Source organism: Mus pahari, chromosome X (genome assembly GCF_900095145.1).
Source record: "Mus pahari chromosome X, PAHARI_EIJ_v1.1, whole genome shotgun sequence".
In the NCBI taxonomy this organism is placed as follows: domain Eukaryota; kingdom Metazoa; phylum Chordata; class Mammalia; order Rodentia; family Muridae; genus Mus; species Mus pahari.
Window position 1 is genome coordinate 132,483,210 of NC_034613.1, and position 22,136 is coordinate 132,505,345.

Below are 22,136 nucleotides of genomic sequence, written 5' to 3' on the forward strand. Positions count from 1 at the left end.
CCCTGCCTCCAGAAAAGCAAAGCACACACTCACAGCATCAACCACCACAAACAAGGTAACAATGGATAAATACAGCTAATTATTTGACTAGTGAAACTACATTTATTAATACATGTATATACTTACACAAAGCAAGGTTATCCATTGTTTTCTTCCCTACATATGTTTGCATTTAATTCTAGTGAAAGGTGTTTTAGGAAAGTTTTTTTTTTAATGGCACAGCTGTTTATGACTGAGGTAATAGCTATGAAATACTTCCTTACTATCATTTTCATGCAAAAGCAAATTGAGTGCTAAGCCTTTTATTATTGAGAGTAATAGTCATTGTTTTTAATAGCTGAGTAGTACTCCATTGTATAAATGTACCACATTTTCTGTATCCATTCCTCTGTTGAGGGACATCTGGGTTCTTTCCAGCTTCCGGCTATTATAAATAAGGCTGCCATGAACATAGTGGAGCATGTGTCCTTCTTACCAGTTGGAACATCTTCTGGGTATATGCCCAGGAGAAGTATTGCTGGATCTTCCGGTAGTACTATGTCCAATTTTCTGAGGAACCACCAGACTGATTTCCAGAGTGGTTGTACAAGCTTGCAATCCCACCAGCAATGGAGGAGTGTATAACAGTCATACAACTGTTTGTCTAGCATCTATCAAAAGTCCTTAACAATTCTGGAATTGGTCCACCTTTCTATGAATCTCCTAGAGGACTGTTGTCAAGTTCTTCCGCTAAGCATGGTAAAACATCTGCAAAGCACATTCACACTACCTACTATAATCTCAGCCCAGCAATACAGGGTTTTATGTAGATGAATACAGATAGCAAGGTACATAATCAAGTTCAGTGTGGGTTATTACTGAGAAACAACTTGGAAACCATAGCTTAATAGTTCTCAACACATGTAATTTAGTGGTTATATTTAATAGCATTCACTCCAGAAATATACCTCTACTATCTATACTGATACACACCTCTCAGCAAATGGCATCCACGCCACAGTCCAAAGAAGATAGACAGATGGACTGCAATGATGTATAAGAATAAAACCAACAAACGTTCAAGTAGTTATAATGAGAGAAGTGGCATTGTTCAAGATTATACAGAACACTCACGAAGCTAGAGTGATTAATGTGTCTATTTCTAAAGGAGACAGTTGGCATGGAAACAGAGGAGAGACTGAGGGTTTGTATTTCCTGGGTGATTTTAAGTGTCACTCTCGATAGAAAACATATTCAGTATAGGAGGTCCAGATCCTGTCATCTGTTTGGTCATGTGTGACAGTGCAGGTGCCAGTGGAGTTGCATGCTACCATGTGGAAGCCAGCGTCAGCTAGTTTGTCAAAAGCTTGTTCCAAGAAAGTGAATTTGAGGTAGTATCGAGAAGTATATCGCTCTGGAGGGCGGTCTGGGTCTCTGCTCTCATTCAGAGTGTCTCCGAACACTTCTTTGGCTAATGAGATCTTACCACATACCATGATTCTGGCCACACGGCGGAATTTGGCATCTGCTTGGCTGTCCCTGCCCAGAGTATAGGAGCCTCGATAGCCAATAGTGATGAAACCAGCCTTCTTGAGCTGAGAACCAGGGGCAGCTGTCAGAACCATGGGATCATCAGGGCCACTAATATGAATGCTATTGGTTGAAGAGAAATTGAATGTAGTGTCAATGCTGGGTGAGAGCTCGTCTAGATCAATCTGACATGAGTCATTTCCAATTGAGTTGAGCTTGTTCATTTTAGGAGCTAACATCTTGGCTAGTTCTGGCAGCTTAAAGTATTCTGCTTCTCTATGGAGCCGGCCACACTCTGGAAAGTGATCCGGAAGCACTACTTGCATGTCTCTCATATAGTCTAGGACATAGCGAAAGAGAAAACCATCTCGATCTATGAAGAATCTCCCTTTGTTGTCCTGGATCAGTGAGCAAGGGTTCTTTACACTGAACATTTCCCAGAGCCGGGAACCAGGAATGCTGATCAAAGTAGGATAGCGAGTTATGTACACCTGGCCACCTACATTGAGTTCAATAATCTCGGGAAAACTGCTGCACTCCTCGGTCAGTTTGACATCACTTGACTTTTCTGGCATGGCCATGTTGACCTACAAAGAACAAAACATTACTTTTGAGCAAGAATGTATATAGTATGGGGATTATGTTCATAAGCATTCATTTCCTGCATACATATAGTCTGTATATAAAGAAACCCAAGGCTGTGGAGATCACCCAACACATAAGGCACTAGCCATGGAAGCCTAATGACCCATCTGATCCTGAACCTATGTCAGAACATGGATTCAGTACCATATATCTGTAATCCCAGGTGCCTATATGAGGTGGGGACAGGAAAATTTCCCAGAAATCCATGTGCCAACTAGTGTAGAGTGTATAACACAGCAAAAACCAGAGAGAGTCCATCTCAACAATGTGTAAGGAGGGAACCGACTTCTGAATTTTATGCTCTGACCTCCACATACTGACCATGGTATGAACACACACATACACACACACACACACACACACACCACATTTACCGAAAAAAAAAAAGAAAATATAAACTCCCATAAAAGCATAATCATCTATTCATTAACTGTGTTAACTTGAGAATGGCAGCACAAAAATGCCTTTGTGGTTTGGCTTTGCAATCTTTTCCCCATCTTTGAGGGCTTCTATCACCCTAGGCAAGAGCTCTTCCACTGAGCAAAATCCCAGCCCTAAATGCCCCTGCATCAGACAATAATTCTCATTTCATAGCAGCTTATCTGCAATTTATGCAAGACCCCCTTTCTGGAACATTTCTGCTATTCTGTTTTATTTTCTCAGCTCATTCACTCTCCTGTCCCTGACCCTAAGACAAACAACCGTGTCAGTCCATTTAGTGTGCATCTTCTCATTTGTGTGTATCCTTACAAAATGAATTGTATAGTTTTGAATGTATATTATATTATTATACTATATATTCCCTCCCTTTTTTCACTCTCAGTCCTATATTACTCAAACCCCTTTTGTTGCTAACACCTGATAGGTTCATCTAATCACTCTCAGCATCTTCAGACCAAATTGTTTTTAACTGCCTGCTCTAGTACACATCCCTCTACATGCTTTCTGCGATTTCCAAGACAGGCCTCTCCCTGTTTTCTAACCTTCAGCTCCATATTAGCAGCTCCTTGCTGACTGCTTTGGCAGCACCTTGATTCTAGCAGGTTGAAAATCACCTTTATGTATGTGAAAGTTTTTTTTTTTTTCTAAATAAAATTTATTATTATTTGTCTTCATATTTCCAGCCCAAACAGACCACATTTTATAACCTTTTCTATTGTTAGAACCACAATTTTATGTCAGCTACATCAAAAATCTAAACCCCAAGTCATCTTTAATGACTTATCCTTCCTTCTTATCCATATTTGTCACTAACTAGAAGTCATTCCTTTGATGTCTCTTGGATACACATTATTACCACTGACACTTAACTTATAATGTGCACTAACATAACACTTTCCCAACTGCTTTGTCTTCCTCTGGCTGTTACACATCCATGCCTATCTTTTCTACTGCCCAACACAAGAAATTCTTAAGTTTGCTACCAGACCAGCTGCTATGACATCTTCTCTGTTTACTACAATTAAATGGTTCCAATTTACCTATATATCAAATCCAAATCTCTTACATGGAAACTCAAAACTACAAGCCAGTTGTATCTCCTTTGTAATGATAAGAGTATCTAACACTATATAGGACTTCTGTGCTGGACATGGTTCCTGGCTGATGAAGTGGTGACTTTTATCATTCACAAACTGTTAAATAACAGATGATAAAATGTTGCCATAACATAAACTAGAAAACAGTTATGGTGCTGTCTAAACTCAAGCGAAAGAGCACGGATTTATTAACTACTTCATCCTTTTGATTATATCTGCTACTATGTATATGTATGAAAAACTGTGTAGGCCACCGTTGGCTGCTTTTGATGTGTCTTTTTTTATTTACTATTTGTTTATATCCCCTTACTCAGACCTGTTCTTCCCCTTTCTTCACAAGCCTTATTTCATCCTTCTGACATTCATCCTATTGCTAAGAACAATTGATTTTCCCAATAAAGAATAGAATTGTTCAAGCATTCATTTACCTTTGCACTCATAGGGTTTCCTACATTTTCATCTACTATAATGATAATGTGGAAAGTAAATGCACCTAACATTTATGAAATACTGCATGCCACTCTTCATCTGATCTCCTTTCCTGTGATAACTCAGTTAACTATATATAACAATCCAATGAGGTAAATGCTGTTGGAATTCCTACTGCCCAGAGAGAAGCAGGTACATAGTCTATTAACTTCTTTACAGGGATTATTTTTTTCAGTCTCTGTTTATACTAGAATTAAAATTATCCTACTAAGATGCTGACTGGCTATCTCTATCAAAACTTCCTCAAAGTCAAGATAAGAAAAAGCATTCACATTAAATAAGGCATATGAAAATCCACAGAATGCAATTCACCATTTTCATAATGAACACATGTTAGTAACATAAACTAAATTTAAAAAATGAATCTGAAAGCTATGAGAAAATAAAATGAAGACAGCAATATTGGCTCCAAAATTCCATGAGGTAGCTGCTCTTCCCTTTCTCTTTATTGGTTAATCCCAGTTCTCTTTCCCTTTGACGGAATGGATGCATTAGCCGCACTGAACGTATACCCAGTTCCTCAAGCACATTCACTTTTTCATATTCATGTGACTAAAACTTATAATGCTGTATGCTTGTAATGTCCTTTTTATTTGTTCTGCTAATTCAACTCCTACCCATCTCTTCTTGTGAAATAATAAAAGAAAGTGGCAGGTTTGAATTAGAATCCTGGGTAAGATTGAGCAAACTGTAGTTTCTTTTCTGAGCCTCAATATTTTGTTTTTCTTCAACTTTTTTTTCCATTTTAATTATCTATTAAGATTCTTAAAGTAACAAAATGGATACCTTTATCTTACTATGTCAGTTCAACACTATTCACTTCTCTACCTAGTACATTCCCTCATCCAGCATCCACTTTATGATAGATAAACGTTCTCTCAACTTTCTTTTTTTCTTTTTATTATTATTATTATTATTATTATTATTATTATTATTATTATTTTCTTTATTTACATTTCAAATGCTATCCCGAAAGTTCCCTATACCCCCTTATCCCTGCTCCCCTACCCACCCACTCCCACTACTTGGCCCAGGCCTTCCCTTGTGCTGGGTCATATAAAGTTGCCTCAATATTTTTTATCCAGAATATGGATAGAGAAAAAAACCTGATTAATAAGGTAAGAAGGAAATCGTATATGAGTCATATAAGTGCTTAATATAGCAGTTGCTTCATTATTTGCCAGCTGATAAATAATAATATCAGATATTAGTTACATTAGCTTCCTGAGCTTGTTTTAGAGCAGTAGCTCTCACTTGGCCTTCCTAATGCTGCCATCCTTTAATACAGAATTGTGGTGACACCAAATGCAAATTTACTTCCTTGGCACATAGTAACTGTAATTTTGCTACTGTTATGAATCATAATGTAAATATTTGATATGTAGATGGATTTAGGTGACCCCTGTAAAGAGTCATTCAACCCCAAAGGATCATGACACACAGATTAAAAAGTACTGTCTATCGTGTCTAACTTTTAACCTCATCCTGTTATATTCCACATTACTGTGCAGTTTAGAAATTGCTGAATTGGGACACTTAACAGTATTCTGAAATTGCTTGTTTATGTAGCTACCTGTGGCTAATATATCCTCAGATACAATGTAATCTTGACTATACTTATTTGGATCAGCATCACTGGGAGGCTGGTTAGTAGTAAGGTTGAAGTAACTATTGAATAGTGAGTAAATCACAAAAAAACCACATGGTATAATAATGCCAGGAATGTTATAATGCCAGAGGAGATACGAGGAGAAATCCATTTATAGAAGTTCATCTTGAATACATATGTGTGAAAAAGAAATGTAATTGATTTTGCAGATTTCTGAATACAAAAGGTGGTATTTTTCCAAAAAAAAGAAAAACACTATCAAAAGCTGAGATGTTTTCCCCCAATGTACAAACAGATCATTTTATAGCACAATTAAAAAAGACTGTTATTTTTCTGCATGTTGCTTTAGATATAGTTCTGTACAAGTCAACTTGAAATAGGCACTTAGAAACCACTCTTGCTCAAAAAGCATTGGCTCACTGGGCCCACAAGGTTAACTGAAATCAAGGTGAAAGTTCGATGTCTCTGCCTTATTCTGTATTTGTTTGCCTCCATAACCTTAGCTGAAGGTACTCAAATAAATCTTTTTCTTTAACTCTTCCTCTGGAATTATCCTGGATTCCAGGAATGGCAGAACAGACCAGGAAAGGAGAATAACCCGTAACAGTACTCTTTGGAGTAGAAATAATAAGAACCACATTGATTCCTTCCATACAGTGAGGGTTTTTTTTCACATCATCTCACAGGACTAGATCTGAAATGGTCAAGCAGACCACATCTTGACTAGGGTTGCTTAATTATACATGTTTCTTGCCCTTTATACCAACTTCTCGCCCCCTTCTCAGTGTGGATGCACTGAATAAATCTCTCATTTTCACAATTACTTGTTCCTCTGACATATGAAGATAGCATAGCTGGGGGGGGGGTGGCATGCAGAGGCTGCCAGAAGCCAGACTTCTGACCTAAAAACTTCAGATATAAGCCAATGATACAAAATCCTATGAATTAGAGTTACAATCAATCTAGGGCAGTGGTTCTCAACCTGTGGGTTTCGACCCTCTTAGGGGTCACATATCAGATGTCCTGTATATCAGATACTTATTTTATGATTCATAACAGTAGCAAAATTATGAATTAGGCAATGAAAATATTTTGATGGTTGGGGGTCAACACAACATGAGGAACTGTATTAAAGGGTTGCAGTATCAGGAAGGTTGAGAACCACTGTTTTAGGGAGTCAAGCTGAGTAGCCAGTTTGCCACTTGGGTTAAACAAAACAATGTTAGCTACTTAGAGCCTTTATTCTGGGAGAAGAAATCAGAACAAAAGTCAGGACAGAACTGCACTGGAACTTTAGCTGCTGACTTTCTCAAACGTTTTTAAACATAGATATAGAAAACCACTCATAGCTAGGACTCTTAATATGTGAGCGGTTTTTGGTTAGTTGGTTTTTGTTTTGTTTTGTTTTGTTTTGTTTTGATTTGATTTGATTTACTTTTTTCTTTCTGTTAGAAAGAAAATGGAAGTGGTTTCTTTAGTAATGAACATATCTAGTTCAAAACAGCCCCTTGTGCACACATTATTGCATGAAGTAAAGAAGGACATGCAGGAAGATGTTTATCTATTTGTATGTGTTTGCAATGTAAAAATTCTTTTCTATGTACAAAGCTTCCTGTATAACTTCTTTCTCCCTTTCTCCAGCCCAATGTTCTCTGTCAAGCTGGTTTTGCTTATGGGAAAACAGACAAGCAACAAACACAAAGAGTTCTCTTAACCTAACCAGCAGTTAGTTTTGGAAATGCTTCTTCCCCCTTTGTGGGGGGTCTGGGGATGGGCAGAGGGCAGCCTTTTAAGAAACCATGAAATGCCTCATTTATTCTCTTTCATGAAGAAACTGGAGGCTGATCAGGGTTTGTCGGTAGTGCCCTCAGTTAATCAAAGAAATAAGAGTCCCTGGAAGGAGGAAGTAAATAGGGTGACATTTAATAAAAGGCTTTAAATCAGGCTGCAGCGAAGACAGATAAAAGCAGCTGTATACCAAGCCCAGAAGAACTGAGTTATATAGTCTAGCATTTCAAAGGCAGTAAGGAAACTAACCAGTGTATTGCTCTCTTTCTAGCTCTTGTAACCAAGATCCATGTTTTCCAAAGACAAAAGTCAGCTGTAGCAAAGTACACTATTCTGTAAGCTTGTCAAAATGATATGTGACTGACAGAAAATGTGCAGGAAGACATTGCTGAGAAAACAAGACACTTTGTAAACAGCCAGTTTTCTGTTTTATTAAGCCTGAAATCCCTACTATGTCTTAATCCCTCTTTCCTATCTACCGCCCTCCATTTTCTTCTGGAATCCTTTACTTTCTTTTCTGTCTTTTGGCTTCAGTCTCTCTCCTCTTTTAAACCAATGTGTTTTAAATATTTACTTGTTTGTAAGAACAAAGCCACACATTCAAATTAGGAAAGTGATCCCCACCTTTTATGCTGCTCCAAGCCAGAGATCCAAGAAATCAAAGTAGTTAACAGCTAAACTGGAAGTGCAAAGGGAGAAAACAACTTCAAGTAAGAATTAAGAAACAATTCTTTGCCTCAGCAATATTCCCCTTGTGTTTCTAACTAGCTTGTATCTGTGACTTTTTGTCTGCTCATAAAAGAAAAGGTTAGCACCCATAAGCATTAAACCCAATCAAAATACTTTGAAAATTCAACGGATGCTAGAAAGCAATCTGAATTTTCTGAATTCCCCCCCTCGGAAAGAGCTTCGGCTGCTTTTGGAACTCCAAACTGCTTTCCAGTGACAGGCTTCACAGTAGATCTTTCAATAGAGAAGCAGCAGACAGGCGTGCCTATCCCCAGCTCAAATTCAGAAGCTCCGGAATTCCAGAAGCAATGGACTGAAAAGAAAAGACAAGGAGAGTGATAAAATAGTTACCTTGAGTCTCGAGTCACTCAGGTACTGCCAAAGCTTCAATGCCTGTCTGCCTCAGTGCTGTGAGGGCTCAGCTCCACAGAGGAATGCCTTTCTGTTCTCCTTCCTCTCCCTTGCTGTGTGTTTTTGGTGCTTGATTTGAGTTTTCCTCTTTAAAACTAGCAGTCCTGTAGAGCCTCCTCCCCTGCTATGACATACTTGACTTCCTCTCCAACCCAGCCAGCCTCCCGCTCTATTCTGCAGCCAGACAAGAAGCAAAGCAAAGCAAAGCAAAGCAGAGAGAAGGCAGGGAAGGGGGAGGGGGGCGAGAAACAAAGGTAGTGGTGACAGGGAGGGGAAAATTTGGTTCATCTTGGTTACAGCAGAGCAAGTAAACATTTTGCAGTCACAAGTCCATGAATAAGGGGCTTGTTTGTTTGTTTGTTTGTTTGTGAAACAGGGCCTTCTGACATACTCAGGCTAGCCATGAAATTTACATCCTTCAGTGTCAGCCTGGAGTTCCTGGTTGTGCTATGGACAACTACAATCACACTGAAGGAATTTTTCAATGAAGAATTTGTTGGATTCTGAACTTAATATAAGGTATATTTACTTTAACGCCCCAAATCCTAAATGTCAGATTGTATGCTAAGAGCTGAGAATAAAGAAATACTAGACACATTTTTCTTTCTTGAGAAGAATTAAACGTAGTGTGTTTCACTGTTATGGATGAGAAAAAGCACAGTATTGTAAGAACAAAAAAGAAGCATTCCAGGGCTATCTAGGGAAATCTGAAGGCTTCCTGGGGGATTAACTAAATGGAGTTTTACCAGATGCATAGGAATTACCCACAAGATAGGATTAACATTGCAGGCAGAAAGGACAGAGTCAACAAAGAGCAGGAGTCGGAGTGGGGAGTTGGGGGGTGGGGATACACACATACCATGTATTAGACACTGTACTCAACTGTTTTTTAAATGCTAGAGTCAAGACATTAGGCTACCTCACTCCAAAAATTCCAAGTTAATGTTCTCCAGATGTGGTATAAATCCAACTAAAAAAGTGAACCCCTTATCTAAATTATGTTGTTGTGTATGCATTTCTCTCTCTCTAAGCATCACTGAAGTCATCAGATTTAAATGTGGATTTCTTCAAAATTGGACCACTTCTCTCTAAATCTTTTTTTATTATTATTAGATACTTTCTTTATTTATATTTCAAATGTTATCCCCTTTCCTGGTTTCCCCTCCAAAAACCCCCTATCCCATCCCCCCTCCCCCTGCTCACCAACACACCCACTCCTACTTCCCTGTCCTGGCATTCCCCTACACCGGGGCCTTGAGCCTTCACAGGGCCTCTCCTCCCATTGATGACCAACTAGGCCATCCTCTGCTACATATGCGGCTGGAGCCATGGGTCCTTCTATGAGTACTCCTTGTTGGGAGCTCTGGGGGTACTGGCTGGTTGATATTGTTGTTCCTCCTATGGGGTACTTTCTCTAGCTCCTTCACTGGGGACCCTGTGCTCAGTCCAATGGATGGCTGTGAGCATCCACTTTTGTGTTTGTCAGGAACTGGCAAAGCCTCTCAGGAGAGAGCTATATCAGGCTCCTGTCAGCAAGCATTTGTTGGTATTTGCAATAGTGTCTGTGTTTGGTAACTTTATGGGATGGATCCCCAGGTAGAGCAGTCTCTAAATGGCCTTTCCTTCAGTCTCTGCTCCACACTTTGTCTCTGTATCTCCTCCCATGGGTATTTTGATCTCCTTTCTAAGGACTGAAGTATCCACACTTTAGTCTTCCTCTTCCTCCTCCTCCTTTTTTATTAGATATTTTCTTTATTTACATTTCAAATGCTATCCTCTTTCCTAGTTTCCCCTCCAAAAATCCCCCATCTCATCCCCTCTCCCCCTTTTCACCAACCCGCCCACTCCTGCTTCCTGGCCTTGGCATTCCCCTATACTGGGGAATAGAACCTTCACAGGATCAAGGGCCTCTCCTCCTATTGATGACAGATTAGGCCATCCTTTGCTACATATGCAGCTAGAGTCCCACCATGTGCTTTCTTTGATTGGTGGTTTAGTCCCAGGGAGCTCTGCGGGGGGGGGGGTACTGGTTAGTTCATATTGTTATTCCTCCTATGGGGCTGCAACCCCCCTCAGCTCCTTGGGTACTTTCTCTAGCTCCTTCATTGGAGATCTTGTGTTCTATCCAATGGATGGCTGTGAGCATCCACTTCTGTATTTGTCAGTCTTCCTTCTTCTTGAGCTTCATGTAGTTTGTGAATTGTATCTTGGGTATTCCAAGATTCTGGACTAATATCCACTTATCAGTGAGTGCATACCATGTGTGTTCTTTTGTGATTGGGTTACCTTACTCTGGATGATATTTTCTAGTTCCATTCATTTGCCTAAGAATTTTATGAATTCATTGTTTTTAATAGTTGTGTAAATGTACCATGGTTAGCATGTAGAAGAATGCAAATCGATTCATTCTTACTTGCTTATACAAAGCTCAAGTCCAAGTGGATCAAGGACCTCCACATAAAACCAGATATACTGAAACTAATAGAAAAGAAAGTGGGGAAGAGCCTCAAGCACATGGACACAGGGGAAAATTTCCTGAACAGAACACCAATACCTTATGCCCTAAGATCAAGAATTGACAAATGGGACCTCATAAAATTGCAAAGCTTCTGTAAGGCAAGGGACACTTTCAATAAGACAAAATGGCAACCAACACATTGGGAAAAGATCTTTACCAATCCTACATCTGATAGAGGGCTAATATCCAATATATACAAAGAACCCAAGAAGTTAGACTCCAGAGAAACAAATAACCCTATTAAAAATGGGGTACAGAGCTAAACAAAGAATTCTCAACTGAGGAATACCGAATGGCTGAGAAGCACCTAAAGAAATGTTCAACATCCATAGTCATCAGGGAGATGCAAATCAAAACAACCCTGAGATCCCACCTCACACCAGTCAGAATGGCTAAGATCAAAAACTCAGGTGACAGCAGATGCTGGCGGGGTTGTGGAGAAAGAGGAACACTCCTCCATTGCTGGTGGAATTGCAAGCTGGTACAACAACTCTGGAAATCAGTTTGGCAGTTCCTCAGAAAATTAGACATAGTACTACTTGTGGACCAAGTCTCTCTAAATCTTAAAAGTTCTTTCTCAGTCAAATGGTCATTTTGGAGAGCTGAGTTTTAAAATGGTTCAGTTTGGAGTGAGGATTTACTTGCATGTAGAAAGCAGGGTACTAGACTGAGTGATATGGGGACATTTTTTTTTCATATAAAAAAATCAGGTCAGTTTTATCACTGGTAATTCTAATAAAGAAATTAATTCATTCAATATTCTCTCGTTAATATGTTTAACTGTATATCCTGGGTGTCAACTTGACACAAACCTAGAAGTATCTGGAATTTTCAGATTTCCCTGTAGGCAAGTCAGCAGCTGAGGGGGCGGGATATTTTCTTGATTAGTAACTGATGTAGATGGGTTCAGCCCATTGTCAGTAGTGGCACTCCTATGCAGGTTAGTCCTAAGTTGTATAAGAAAGAAGGCTGAGCAAGCCATGGAAAGCAAACTAGAAAGAAAAGGTTTTTCATGGACTGTGCTTCAGGTCCTGCCTCCAGGTTCCTTCCCTAACTTTCTTCATTGATGAACTGTTACTTGGAAGTGGAAGATGAAATAAATAGTTTTGTTCCTCAGGTCATGGTCTTTATCAAAGCAATAGAAGTCTAACTAAGACACTGATTTTACATGTAAACAATGCCCTTCATGCTCACCAAATGGTTTTTGCTGCTTCACATAATGAATGTGTATGCAACAAATTCTAAAGCAGCGTGGTCATTAATTCTGAGACTAAATGACCTATTTTTAGTTAGACATTTCTTTTTTAAAGTAGTAAAATCCTCTCCAGAAAATTTACCTGTATTCATAGACATTCTTATAGATCATATTGTCCTTGATTATGATATATGCAAGGAAAAGATACTACTATTAACTAAATCTATCTAAATGCATTCTCTGGGCTAGGGAAAGATGCAGGTTCTTCTGATGAGTATGATGGGTAAAATCTGAAAAAGTGATCTGGGGCCAAATTTCCAAGTGGCAGCTAAGTAGACAGTAGTGTTGAATATAAGTCATTGCTTTACCCCCACTTTAATTTCTCCATTCTCTCTTTCCCTCCCTCCATTCCTCCCTCCCTGACTCTCTCTGAATGCGTGCGCACGTGTGTGTGTGTGTGTGTGTGTGTGTGTATACACATGCATATGTGTATATGTATCACATCCCCTCCCCCTCCCAGAAAAGACTCTCCAACAACACCAGCATCTCAGATGCTTTCAAAAATCCTTTCTTGGCTGGCACTGCTTTAACTGCTTCCAAGTTTGACTTGTGTTTTGATCGAATCTGGAGAATATCTCTTAGAATTGCTGTTACTTTTGGAGGAGTGGGAGTTCTGAGCAGATTGTCGCATAAAAAAAAATATAGGGGGAAAGGAATTTGCAAAATTCTCATAGTGCTCATTTGAATTTAAAATTAATCGAGTACAATCATTAACCTCTAAGTCACTTGACAAAATGATTTCTTGTTCATAATAGGTAATGTGTGGCTATCAAAACTGTTTTGTTCTTTGTAGGGGGGATTTTCACATCTTGACACCTACATCCTGAACATGAATTTCTGATAAACCTGCATATATTTATGTACAAACTTGTTCTTAACAAAGTAGGGCAGAAATATTCATGTCAATTACAATTCTTGTTTCTTCAACTGATCCCATGGCCTTGGCTGGTATTTATAATACTGTCCTCTACTGACATTTCTGTACGTCCTCCACCTCCAGCAAACACCTCAGCAGCTTTTGGATCTTCTCCTGGAGGAGCTAACTACCTATACATTTATAATCAAAGGATCTGTACCCTTTGCCATCCTGCCTGGATTGGGTTACTATAGTGGCATTTGTTTTGTACATATGCACCTCTAAAACCAGTCTTAGAACTTCTTCTTCTTCTTTTTTTTTTTTTTTTTTTAAGACAGGGTTTCTCTTCTTTAATATAAAAAAAGCCATAGTGTTTTCTAGTTTTATTTTAAAAGATTCTAGCACAATGCTCCAGAAATGTTTGAGTCATACACCAGATATAACACATGGATATATAGAATACATGACATATTTTGAGAACATGAAACCAAGAATGGAATTTTGGTAATGTCGATGTTGAAAAGGGCTGTAAAAGAGATTGTAGCAGTAACTATAGAAAGATATGGTTTGTGCATGAGCGGAGACCCCCTTTCTTTAAGACTAGTGTACTAATAAGAGATCTCTAGAGAAACAAAAGTGATAGAATATATGTATAGTATATTTATTCTGTGTTTATATACATATACACATGTATAGAAAAAATATATATGTATATTCTAACTATATGTAGGGTCAAAGGATCATACCATGCCTCTCTGTTCAGACAGAAGTCAGCTCTTATTACAAGGAAGTATAAAATAGTTTATTCTGGGCCAATCAAATATGAATGCCCATGGACCAGGAGTACACATTCAGGTTTCCCTGAATGATATGAATGAGATAATATGAACTTTTCTAATTCCATAACAGAGGAAAATCATAAGACAATGCAGTTACCAAAAGCATTGATTGGCACTTAAAGCCAGGGATTACAGTAGACTGGGATTTTTCTTCTATATGTTTCTGATGCTTTCTAACAGCAATTTTAGCTTTAGAGTCGGTGAAAGCTAGTGGTCTGCTAAGTAATGCATTCCACAAGCTATACCCAATAATCATAATGATGTTATGTCAAATATAGAGAGTTTGGCAATGAATGTTATTGTTATGGTAGAATAAAATGTTAGGGTTAAAGTAAATGTTAAAATGTTAGCGCTAAAATGGCAAGGTCATGAACGCTGAGGAAAGTAAATAAGAGAGCTTGCCAAGCTAACCTGATAAAGAGGGAAGACAGGGCTCTAGAAAACAAAATAAAAGAAGAAAAAAACAAAGTTGGCCTAGGTTTTTCTGGGCAGGGTTTAAGTGGCATTTACAGACACATCCCATCCATCCTGAAGAACACACGCAAGGCACTGTTGCCAGTTGATATGTTCTTCTAATGCATCTAATCCTAAACGAGTAAGCTGTGGGTAAAGATGGCATTGTAAGAAAAAGCCTCTACCTAGTCCATGGAGCATACCTCCCCAGACATCCTCATAAACAATAAGTTAGGTGTGAAATAATCAAGGATAACTAGTTGAATGTTGGTAGCTATGCCTGCTAATGATTCGACTGGGCCTTTGCAGTTAAACACTGCTAATGCTGTTATTAGATTATTTCCACTGTATCAGAAACTAAGGAGTCAGGCATGCAACCCAACATGTATTCTAACATCCTCAAAAGGCCCAATGTCATTATCCTATCACTTGCATTGTGGTTTTGACACCCTCTCCTTTTGTGGAGATCATGGAATACCTTAAGAGGACAATCTGGTCAGTCATCATTTGGGATAGAAAAAGGGGCACCTTACCTCATAAATATGCTAATTACCTCATAAATACGCATTAAAATGTCTTTATAATCCACAATGCAGAACCTACTATCCTGTTCCTCATGTTGAAGACGGCTACTCTAACCCCTCTCTAAGCCCTGACTTCACAGCACTTCCCAGTTTCTCTTGGTATGTTTGCTTTGTTTAACTTTGTTTCTGTTGCTTTGCTATATAAATGTCTCTGCCAAATTATGAGAATGATGGGTGGGGCTGGAGAGATGGCTCAGAGGTTAGGAGCACTGACTGCTTTTCCAGAAGTCCTGAGTTCAGTTCCCAGCAACTACATGGTGGCTCACAACCATCTGTAATGAGATCTGATGTCCTCTTCTGGAGTGTCTGAAGATAGCTATAGTGTACTCACATACATGAAATAAATACTTTTTTTTAAGAGAGAATGATGGGGCCTTCACTAGGGTCCTAAAAAACTCCTCAAAATCTGCTCTGAGCTGGCTTTTGGGTTATTGTCCCATGAACTCAAAGAATAAAATTCAAAAACCATAGAAGGTGAGTTTTAGAGAAAAAATTATTATAGACTCATAGGTGAGAGAGTCCTATGGGGAGAGAGAGAGAGCCACGCCTTTTGATTTAGGTATGAATGTCAGCCATGTGGCAGACAAGCAGCCACATGGCAGGGCACAGGAGAGTCTTTATAAAGAGTGACAAAACATGCCTTCAAGGAAACAAGAACCAAGGGCCCCTGCAACATCCACCCCAAAGTTAAGGAAACCTAAGGTAGCCTAAGATGAGTTTCATTTTCCATGTGTAGCATCCTATCTCTTTACAGTTTCACAGTTCTGTAAATTCATCAGTCTGCAGGAATGTCAACACAACCATGCCTTCTTCAGGGAACTTTATATTTCAATGAGACATTATTGAACAGGCACACCCAGTAAGTATCCAGTTCTCTCAGAAAATGTGCCTATATCTGATTTTGTTTCTGAAGTTAATTAGAGCCCTGACTTTAAAGTTGTATGTTAACTTGTATGTTTTTGTCTTATAGAGTTACAAATGATTCTTCTTTCTGATGAAAAAAAAATCATAACCCCAACAAGTGTGACTTATTTATACGTATGGTACTATGATATTAAACAGTGTTGTATCTAGCATTGCATTCTTTTTAAAATAACATTTTACATTTGATGTATGAAAACACCTAGTTTCCCAGATGATATTGAAATAATTCATTATTCTGCCAGTTCCCTCACTAGTAACTTGGATGAATTTGAGACTTGTGTTCATTCTATATGTAAAAACATGTGCTCTAAATGTTCTAACTGTTATACTTTGACTGCTCATTCCTGCTTTTTATATTGCATTGGTCATTTAAGCAAAATTCAATGGCTTCTGAAGAAAAGTAAGACATGTGTGATCGGTTCTCACTGTTATGTTACACACTCTCTACTTCTATGAATGTCCTATGTTTCTGAGATTATTATTATTATGAAGCACCAAATTGCAGGATCATAGGGAATAAGATAGTTGCAAAAAGTTCTCTAACGCATTAAAGGTGACTTATTGAAATGAGGATTGATTATTTACCCCCATTGCTCCTCATTGGGGACTTTTAGGTGCCTAAAATTTTATTTTATTAACAACTAGAAAAAGAATACCTTTGGGAGATGGATCTTTTTAAGAGAAATCCTCTCAGTGTCTATATGTAGTATCTAGGTGTCCTTGAAAGAATCCTGAGCCATGGGTGGATGGTAGGAGGAGGAAGCTCAGAAGCAAAGAGAAAAAGAAGCTGAATGAGCACAGAGGGCTAATGGAGATAGTCCTTGTGACTTTTGAAATGTTTAATAAAGAAAACATGAATCAAGAAATATCTGGTGAAAATGGAATTGTGTTGGAATTGAGAAAATGTAATAATGTAATGTGTAATTACAGATAATGTAAGAGAAAGTTGAAGTAAAACAATTGATGTTAAAAAGGATTTGCTGATAGATAGCTTAGGTGGCATTAAGTCACATGAAGTAGAATTTAATCTAAAGAAGTGCTGTCTCCAAAGTACCCCAAAGATCAGTGATATGTGAAGCAGAACTGTTAGAGATACATGAAATTAACAGTGCGGGGCTGCAATGCTTGTTTACCAGGACTAACTACCCATTAGACCCAGCCTCAAAGAACAGAGCAAAAGGCAGTGCAGAGTCGCAACCACTATTAAGTCCGGGTCTGCCATTAGGTCCCCTATGCCCTTACCAAAAAAGCCATATAATTCTGCCAGGTGGGTAAGATGAACCTGGGTAACAACTATTGGAAAGGCATATTTAAGACATAATTCTGGCAATATCTTTGCTGTTTAAACCTCCCATCTGCCCAATTAGTCAGACTTGAGTCTTCTGTCTCTGTTCAAATTGCTCAAAAGTGTAACCAGGAGCCAGGATCTGAAAGAAATTTAAGGATAACAGTATATGGGGATAAGGGCATAAGGTGAATCTTAGCTGGTGAAATCTTCTATATGTGGCCAGCTCTTCCTTAGGTAGTACTGACAGCAGGTCATGCACATTTTCAGTGAAAAACTGGACCTCGAAGTGTGTGGAGTGAATTCTTATTGGGAAGTTACATTATTTCTATGACAATATGGGAAAAAAGTTTGGAATATTTAACTGTAACACAAGTCTTTCTCAACTCAGGTGAACAATAACGTGGGCAGCTTAGGGTGCAGGACTACCTACAGGCCGCTTAACTACCTAAACTAGTGACTTCCAGATCTTTTGTCTCTGGAACTCAAAGAATGTATTTCATGGACAATGGACACATGAGTAGCAGAATGGAGTCTTATTATAGGTGAGAGATTGAGAGATTGGAGATAAGCAGAGGTCCTGTATAGCAAGAGGGGGTCCCAAGAATGGGTTGCCACTCAATGTCCCACCAAGGTCAATAAGACTTTATTGGATTGATAAATGGAGGGTAACTGGTAAGTCCAATTTTCTTACCTATCAAGTGCTCATATCCTGGTAGCTGGACTGGAGTTTTGGTCACAACTTAAGGGGACATGAAAGTATCTAGTCACCTATAGCTATTGATATGTAAAAGAAGAAGAAAGAAACTGGTAGGAAACTAGAAAAGGATTTAGTGCCTCTAAGCATTTCTGGCCTCTGTAGAACTAAAGATGTTTCCAGCTCCAGCCAAGACAGAACTGGTTGTTAATGGAAAGGAGTATTGCTCATTTTCTAGTCCCCTGCCTAGAAACTGCCTGACTCTTTCTCTTAGTCTTACAAAAATAAAATCTGCACTGTGATTGATGACCTGAGATTTAATGGGGACAGCACATGCACTGCTAGGGGATGTGAATTCCAGTTAAGACGGTGGAATAGTCAACTGGAAGGAAAAATACATATTTTCTGAAGATCTTTAAAACAAATGAGAGACGAGGAGTAAGATGAAGGCTGGATTAAAGGGCAGGGAAACTTTGGGGGACACGAGAAGTTAAAGGAAAAACCACTTAGAACTCCTGCCAGTAGAAAGGCACAAATAGCAAGAATTCCAACACAATTACTAACTACTTAGAGTCTTCCTTCCTTCTCAGCTGTAAACCTCCAATTTTCTAGGAATCTTGCCCAGAAGCCGCATTTCCAGGTTAAAGGGCATGAACTAAACTCCTTGTACAACCCTCCTGGCTCCCGTTTACCTTTTACCAGATTGTAATTCCATCTTCAGAGCCACCTTCCTTATCTCCCTTATCAAAAGAGAGAATGATTCACAGCAACTTTGTATGATTTAATTTGAGACCCACAAAAATGGCTCTTGCTAAGATAGCTCTGTCTCTCCCTCTGGGATCCTATACCCACACTTGGGTACATCTTACTTCCTAAGATAGTTTAAGAGAAGTCTATATTTTCTGGTGTGTCTTTCTAAGAGACTTTCTCTCTTTTTTTTTTTTTTAAGAAAGAAAAGGAGGGGTGCATTTACTTGAACATTTACGTATTGACAAACATTTTAGGTTGTTCACATATCTTTGTTTTTTGTGAGTAATGTCCCAATGAATTTGGTAGTAGAGATTTTTTTTTTTGCTTTTTAAAAATTGGATATATATTTATTTACATTTCAAATGTTTTCCCCTTTCCAGAAGTAGAGTTGTTTTTTTCTTTTGTGGTCAAATCTTTCTGTCTTCTAGATAAAATTTCAGAAGGGTCGCATTTCATTTTTTATTAGATATTTTCTTCATTTGCATTTCAAATGCTATCCCGAAAGTTCCCTATACCCTCCCCCCACCCTGCTCCCCAACCCACCCACTCCAGCTTCCTGGCCCTGGCATTCCCCTGTAATGTGACATATGATCTTCGCAAGACCAAGGGCCTCTCCTCCCATTGATGGCCAACTAGGCCATCTTCTAAGAGACTTTCTTAACTCACACAGATACGCTTATATTAAAAAAAAAATTTTAACAAAATCTCCAATTCTGTTTCATCACATACTATGAACTGAAGTTCCTAGGGAAAAGATCCTCATACCTATGTTAAAGTTTACACAAAGCCAGCCGACTGATTAAAACTTTGGTAAAAGGCTTTAATGTTACACGAGAGGAGCCAAAATATCATCTTTAGTCTCTGAAATAATTACTATTTTCCCCCTTAATTTATGATGATCAGGTGAAAGGCTAAAGGCTAAGAAAGTCATTGGTTGATACGTGAGGCCTATAACAGAGATTTATCTACTTTGCTATAACCAGCCTACATAACATTTCCATCAAGGGAAAGTACCTTGATTTATGACTCTCTTTGTTCTGTTACTATATATAGACTTGGAGTGAGGGATGTCACTGGGTTTTTGTTCCTTTTCTCAATGTAGCCACATTGGATAAATCTCGTTTTTTTCTATTACTTGTTTGTTTAATTGGCTTATTAAGGATGAATGGCTGAACCTAGTTTATTGGGTTATCCAGGCCAAAGGCTCTGTGACCATTAATTACTCTGTTAACAAAATTATTCTGACAAGTGTGTTATGAGGATTCAATAGGAAAAGAAGCATATTTTCCATCAACTGTGTTGGGGAAACTAGCTATGTATTGGGAAAAAAAGAAAAGAGCAAAAGAAAAAGAAAGAAAAGAAAAATAGAATTTAGTCCCTTACCTTAAATCAAATTGAAAAAAATTACACATAATGGACCAAAGACAAAAAATATATGAGCTAAAACTTACAGAATATTTAGAGGAAATTATTGGAGGCCAAGGAGGAAGGGAGAAGTGAGAATAATTTTCTGGCTACGAGATCAAAATGACAGTTAATAAGAAGTGGTGAATTAAATTATATTAAAATCTTAAGTGCATGACATGACAGAATAAAAGGCAAGCTATGGAATACCAAACTGCATAAGGAAGTCCTATGTCTGGTGGGTGGTCATATAGGAAGCAAATAATTCTTCCTGGCAGTGGCAGCAGATCAGGAGTCTGAGACACAGCTCCATACTGCCACCTGGCGCAGCAGCCTGAACAGTACTTTTCAGAGCCCTCCTCTTGGGCAAAGCTTGGATTTTTTACTTTGTTGACACAGGAAAGAATGTCAGGATGAGTCAGAGATAAGGAGAGGTGGGGGTTATTAAGAAGATCAATTAACATAACCTTAGATATGGGGTGAATAGGAGATGCCCTCGTGTGGCTTCCTAAAGGAACAATCACATTTAACTGTCTTGGCTGAGGCCTTATATCCAGTTTTAGTAGCTCTCAATTTAGAACTCAATGAGTAGCTAAGAAACTTTTTTCCTTATATTTTAATAAAGGAGATTCTAAGGTGGGCTTGGGGGTACCTTGGGTAAGAGTGTAATCTGATATGATAAACCATGAGCCACAAAGGTTTTACAAAGGGGCTTAAGACCTATAATTGTAATTGTAATTGTAATTTCCTGTAATTGTATTTCCTGATTCCTGGAAAACAACAGGTTTGCAGAGGAGAAATGGAAAAGGTAATTTCCTCTTAGAACTTAAGCACAATTTGCTGCTGCTTTAGCATCTTCGTTTGAAAGCTCTCTCTATAAAAGTTATGGGAAAGGAATAGTGTCTGTGTGTCGGCCACCTTCCTGGCCCATGTTAACTGTGATGGACTCCTTTCTTCTAGTAAGAGGATTAAACAAGCTCCAGTGTGAGAAGCTACTTTTCTCTTCTCGTATTTCCTTAATTTTCCATGTCTATCTGAATTTTTATAGCACAAGACAGCAGGGATGAGAATTTTAAAACTGGACAACGGAATTTAAAGTAGATCTTCCTCTATTTTGTGTTTTTGTTGTTGTTGTTGTTGTTGTTGTTCCAGAGCCGAGGACCTAGGCAAGTGCTCTATCACTGAGCTAAATCCACTACTCCATAGATCTTCCTCTAAAATGCATAAATGGCTAACCATCACTCAGCATCACTAATCGTTAGGGAAATACAAATGATAACCATGATGAGCTATTACTTCATACACATTGGGGTGGCTGCTTAAAGACAAGACAAGAACTCAGTGAGGATGCTCAGCTTGGAAAGTGTTGGCTGCCACCAAGTCTGAAAGCCTGATTTGGATCATCAAAACCCAAATGGTAGAAGGAGAGAACCAACTTTATGAAGCTGTCAAGTATACATGTGCACATCCATATACAATCAAACAATATAAGAAAAAAAAGAATATTCAGAAGAATAGGTGGGGGGAGACACTGGCTAGGAAAAAAAGTAAAGTTAAACCAAATGTTACCAAAGGACTCAGAGATTCTGTTTCTGAGTATGCATCTGAAAGATTTGAAAGCAAAGTCTTCTAGAAGTGTTTGTGTACTCGGGTTCACTGCATCATCATTCACAATGTATAATCAACACAAGTGTTTTTTGGTGGATGAATGGCCAAACAAATTGTGCTGTGTGGATAATATAATATATATGCAATATGCTAAGTTTCTAAAATTTTTAATTATATTTATTTATTTGTGTGTGTGTGTGTGTGTGAGAGAGAGAGAGAGAGAGAGAGAGAGAGAGAGAGAGAGA

At 38.5% G+C, this 22,136-nt stretch overlaps 1 protein-coding gene across 2 annotated transcripts; it reads right to left on the bottom strand.

Annotated features, from left to right (window-relative positions):
* Nucleotides 1–569: 569 nt before the first annotated feature.
* On the bottom strand, nt 570–8,814 carry LOC110313971 (BTB/POZ domain-containing protein KCTD12-like). 2 transcript variants are annotated; one of them, XM_029534306.1, is made up of 3 exons: nt 8,659–8,814; nt 8,203–8,257; nt 570–2,096 (listed from the first exon to the last, which is right to left on the bottom strand). In XM_029534306.1, the coding sequence occupies exon 3, from the start codon at nt 2,088–2,090 to the stop codon at nt 1,212–1,214; it is 879 nt and encodes a 292-aa protein (XP_029390166.1). In that variant the 5' UTR covers nt 2,091–2,096; nt 8,203–8,257; nt 8,659–8,814; the 3' UTR covers nt 570–1,211. The 2 variants fall into 2 exon arrangements, with proteins under 2 accessions (XP_029390166.1, XP_021044104.1); XM_021188445.2 differs by lacking the exon at nt 8,203–8,257.
* Between the last annotated feature and the right edge of the window lie 13,322 nt (nt 8,815–22,136).

Excerpts from the sequence above, each read along its gene's own strand:
- LOC110313971 (XM_021188445.2), bottom strand. The coding sequence starts at position 2,090 with ATGGCCATGCCAGAAAAGTCAAGTGATGTCAAACTGACCGAGGAGTGC.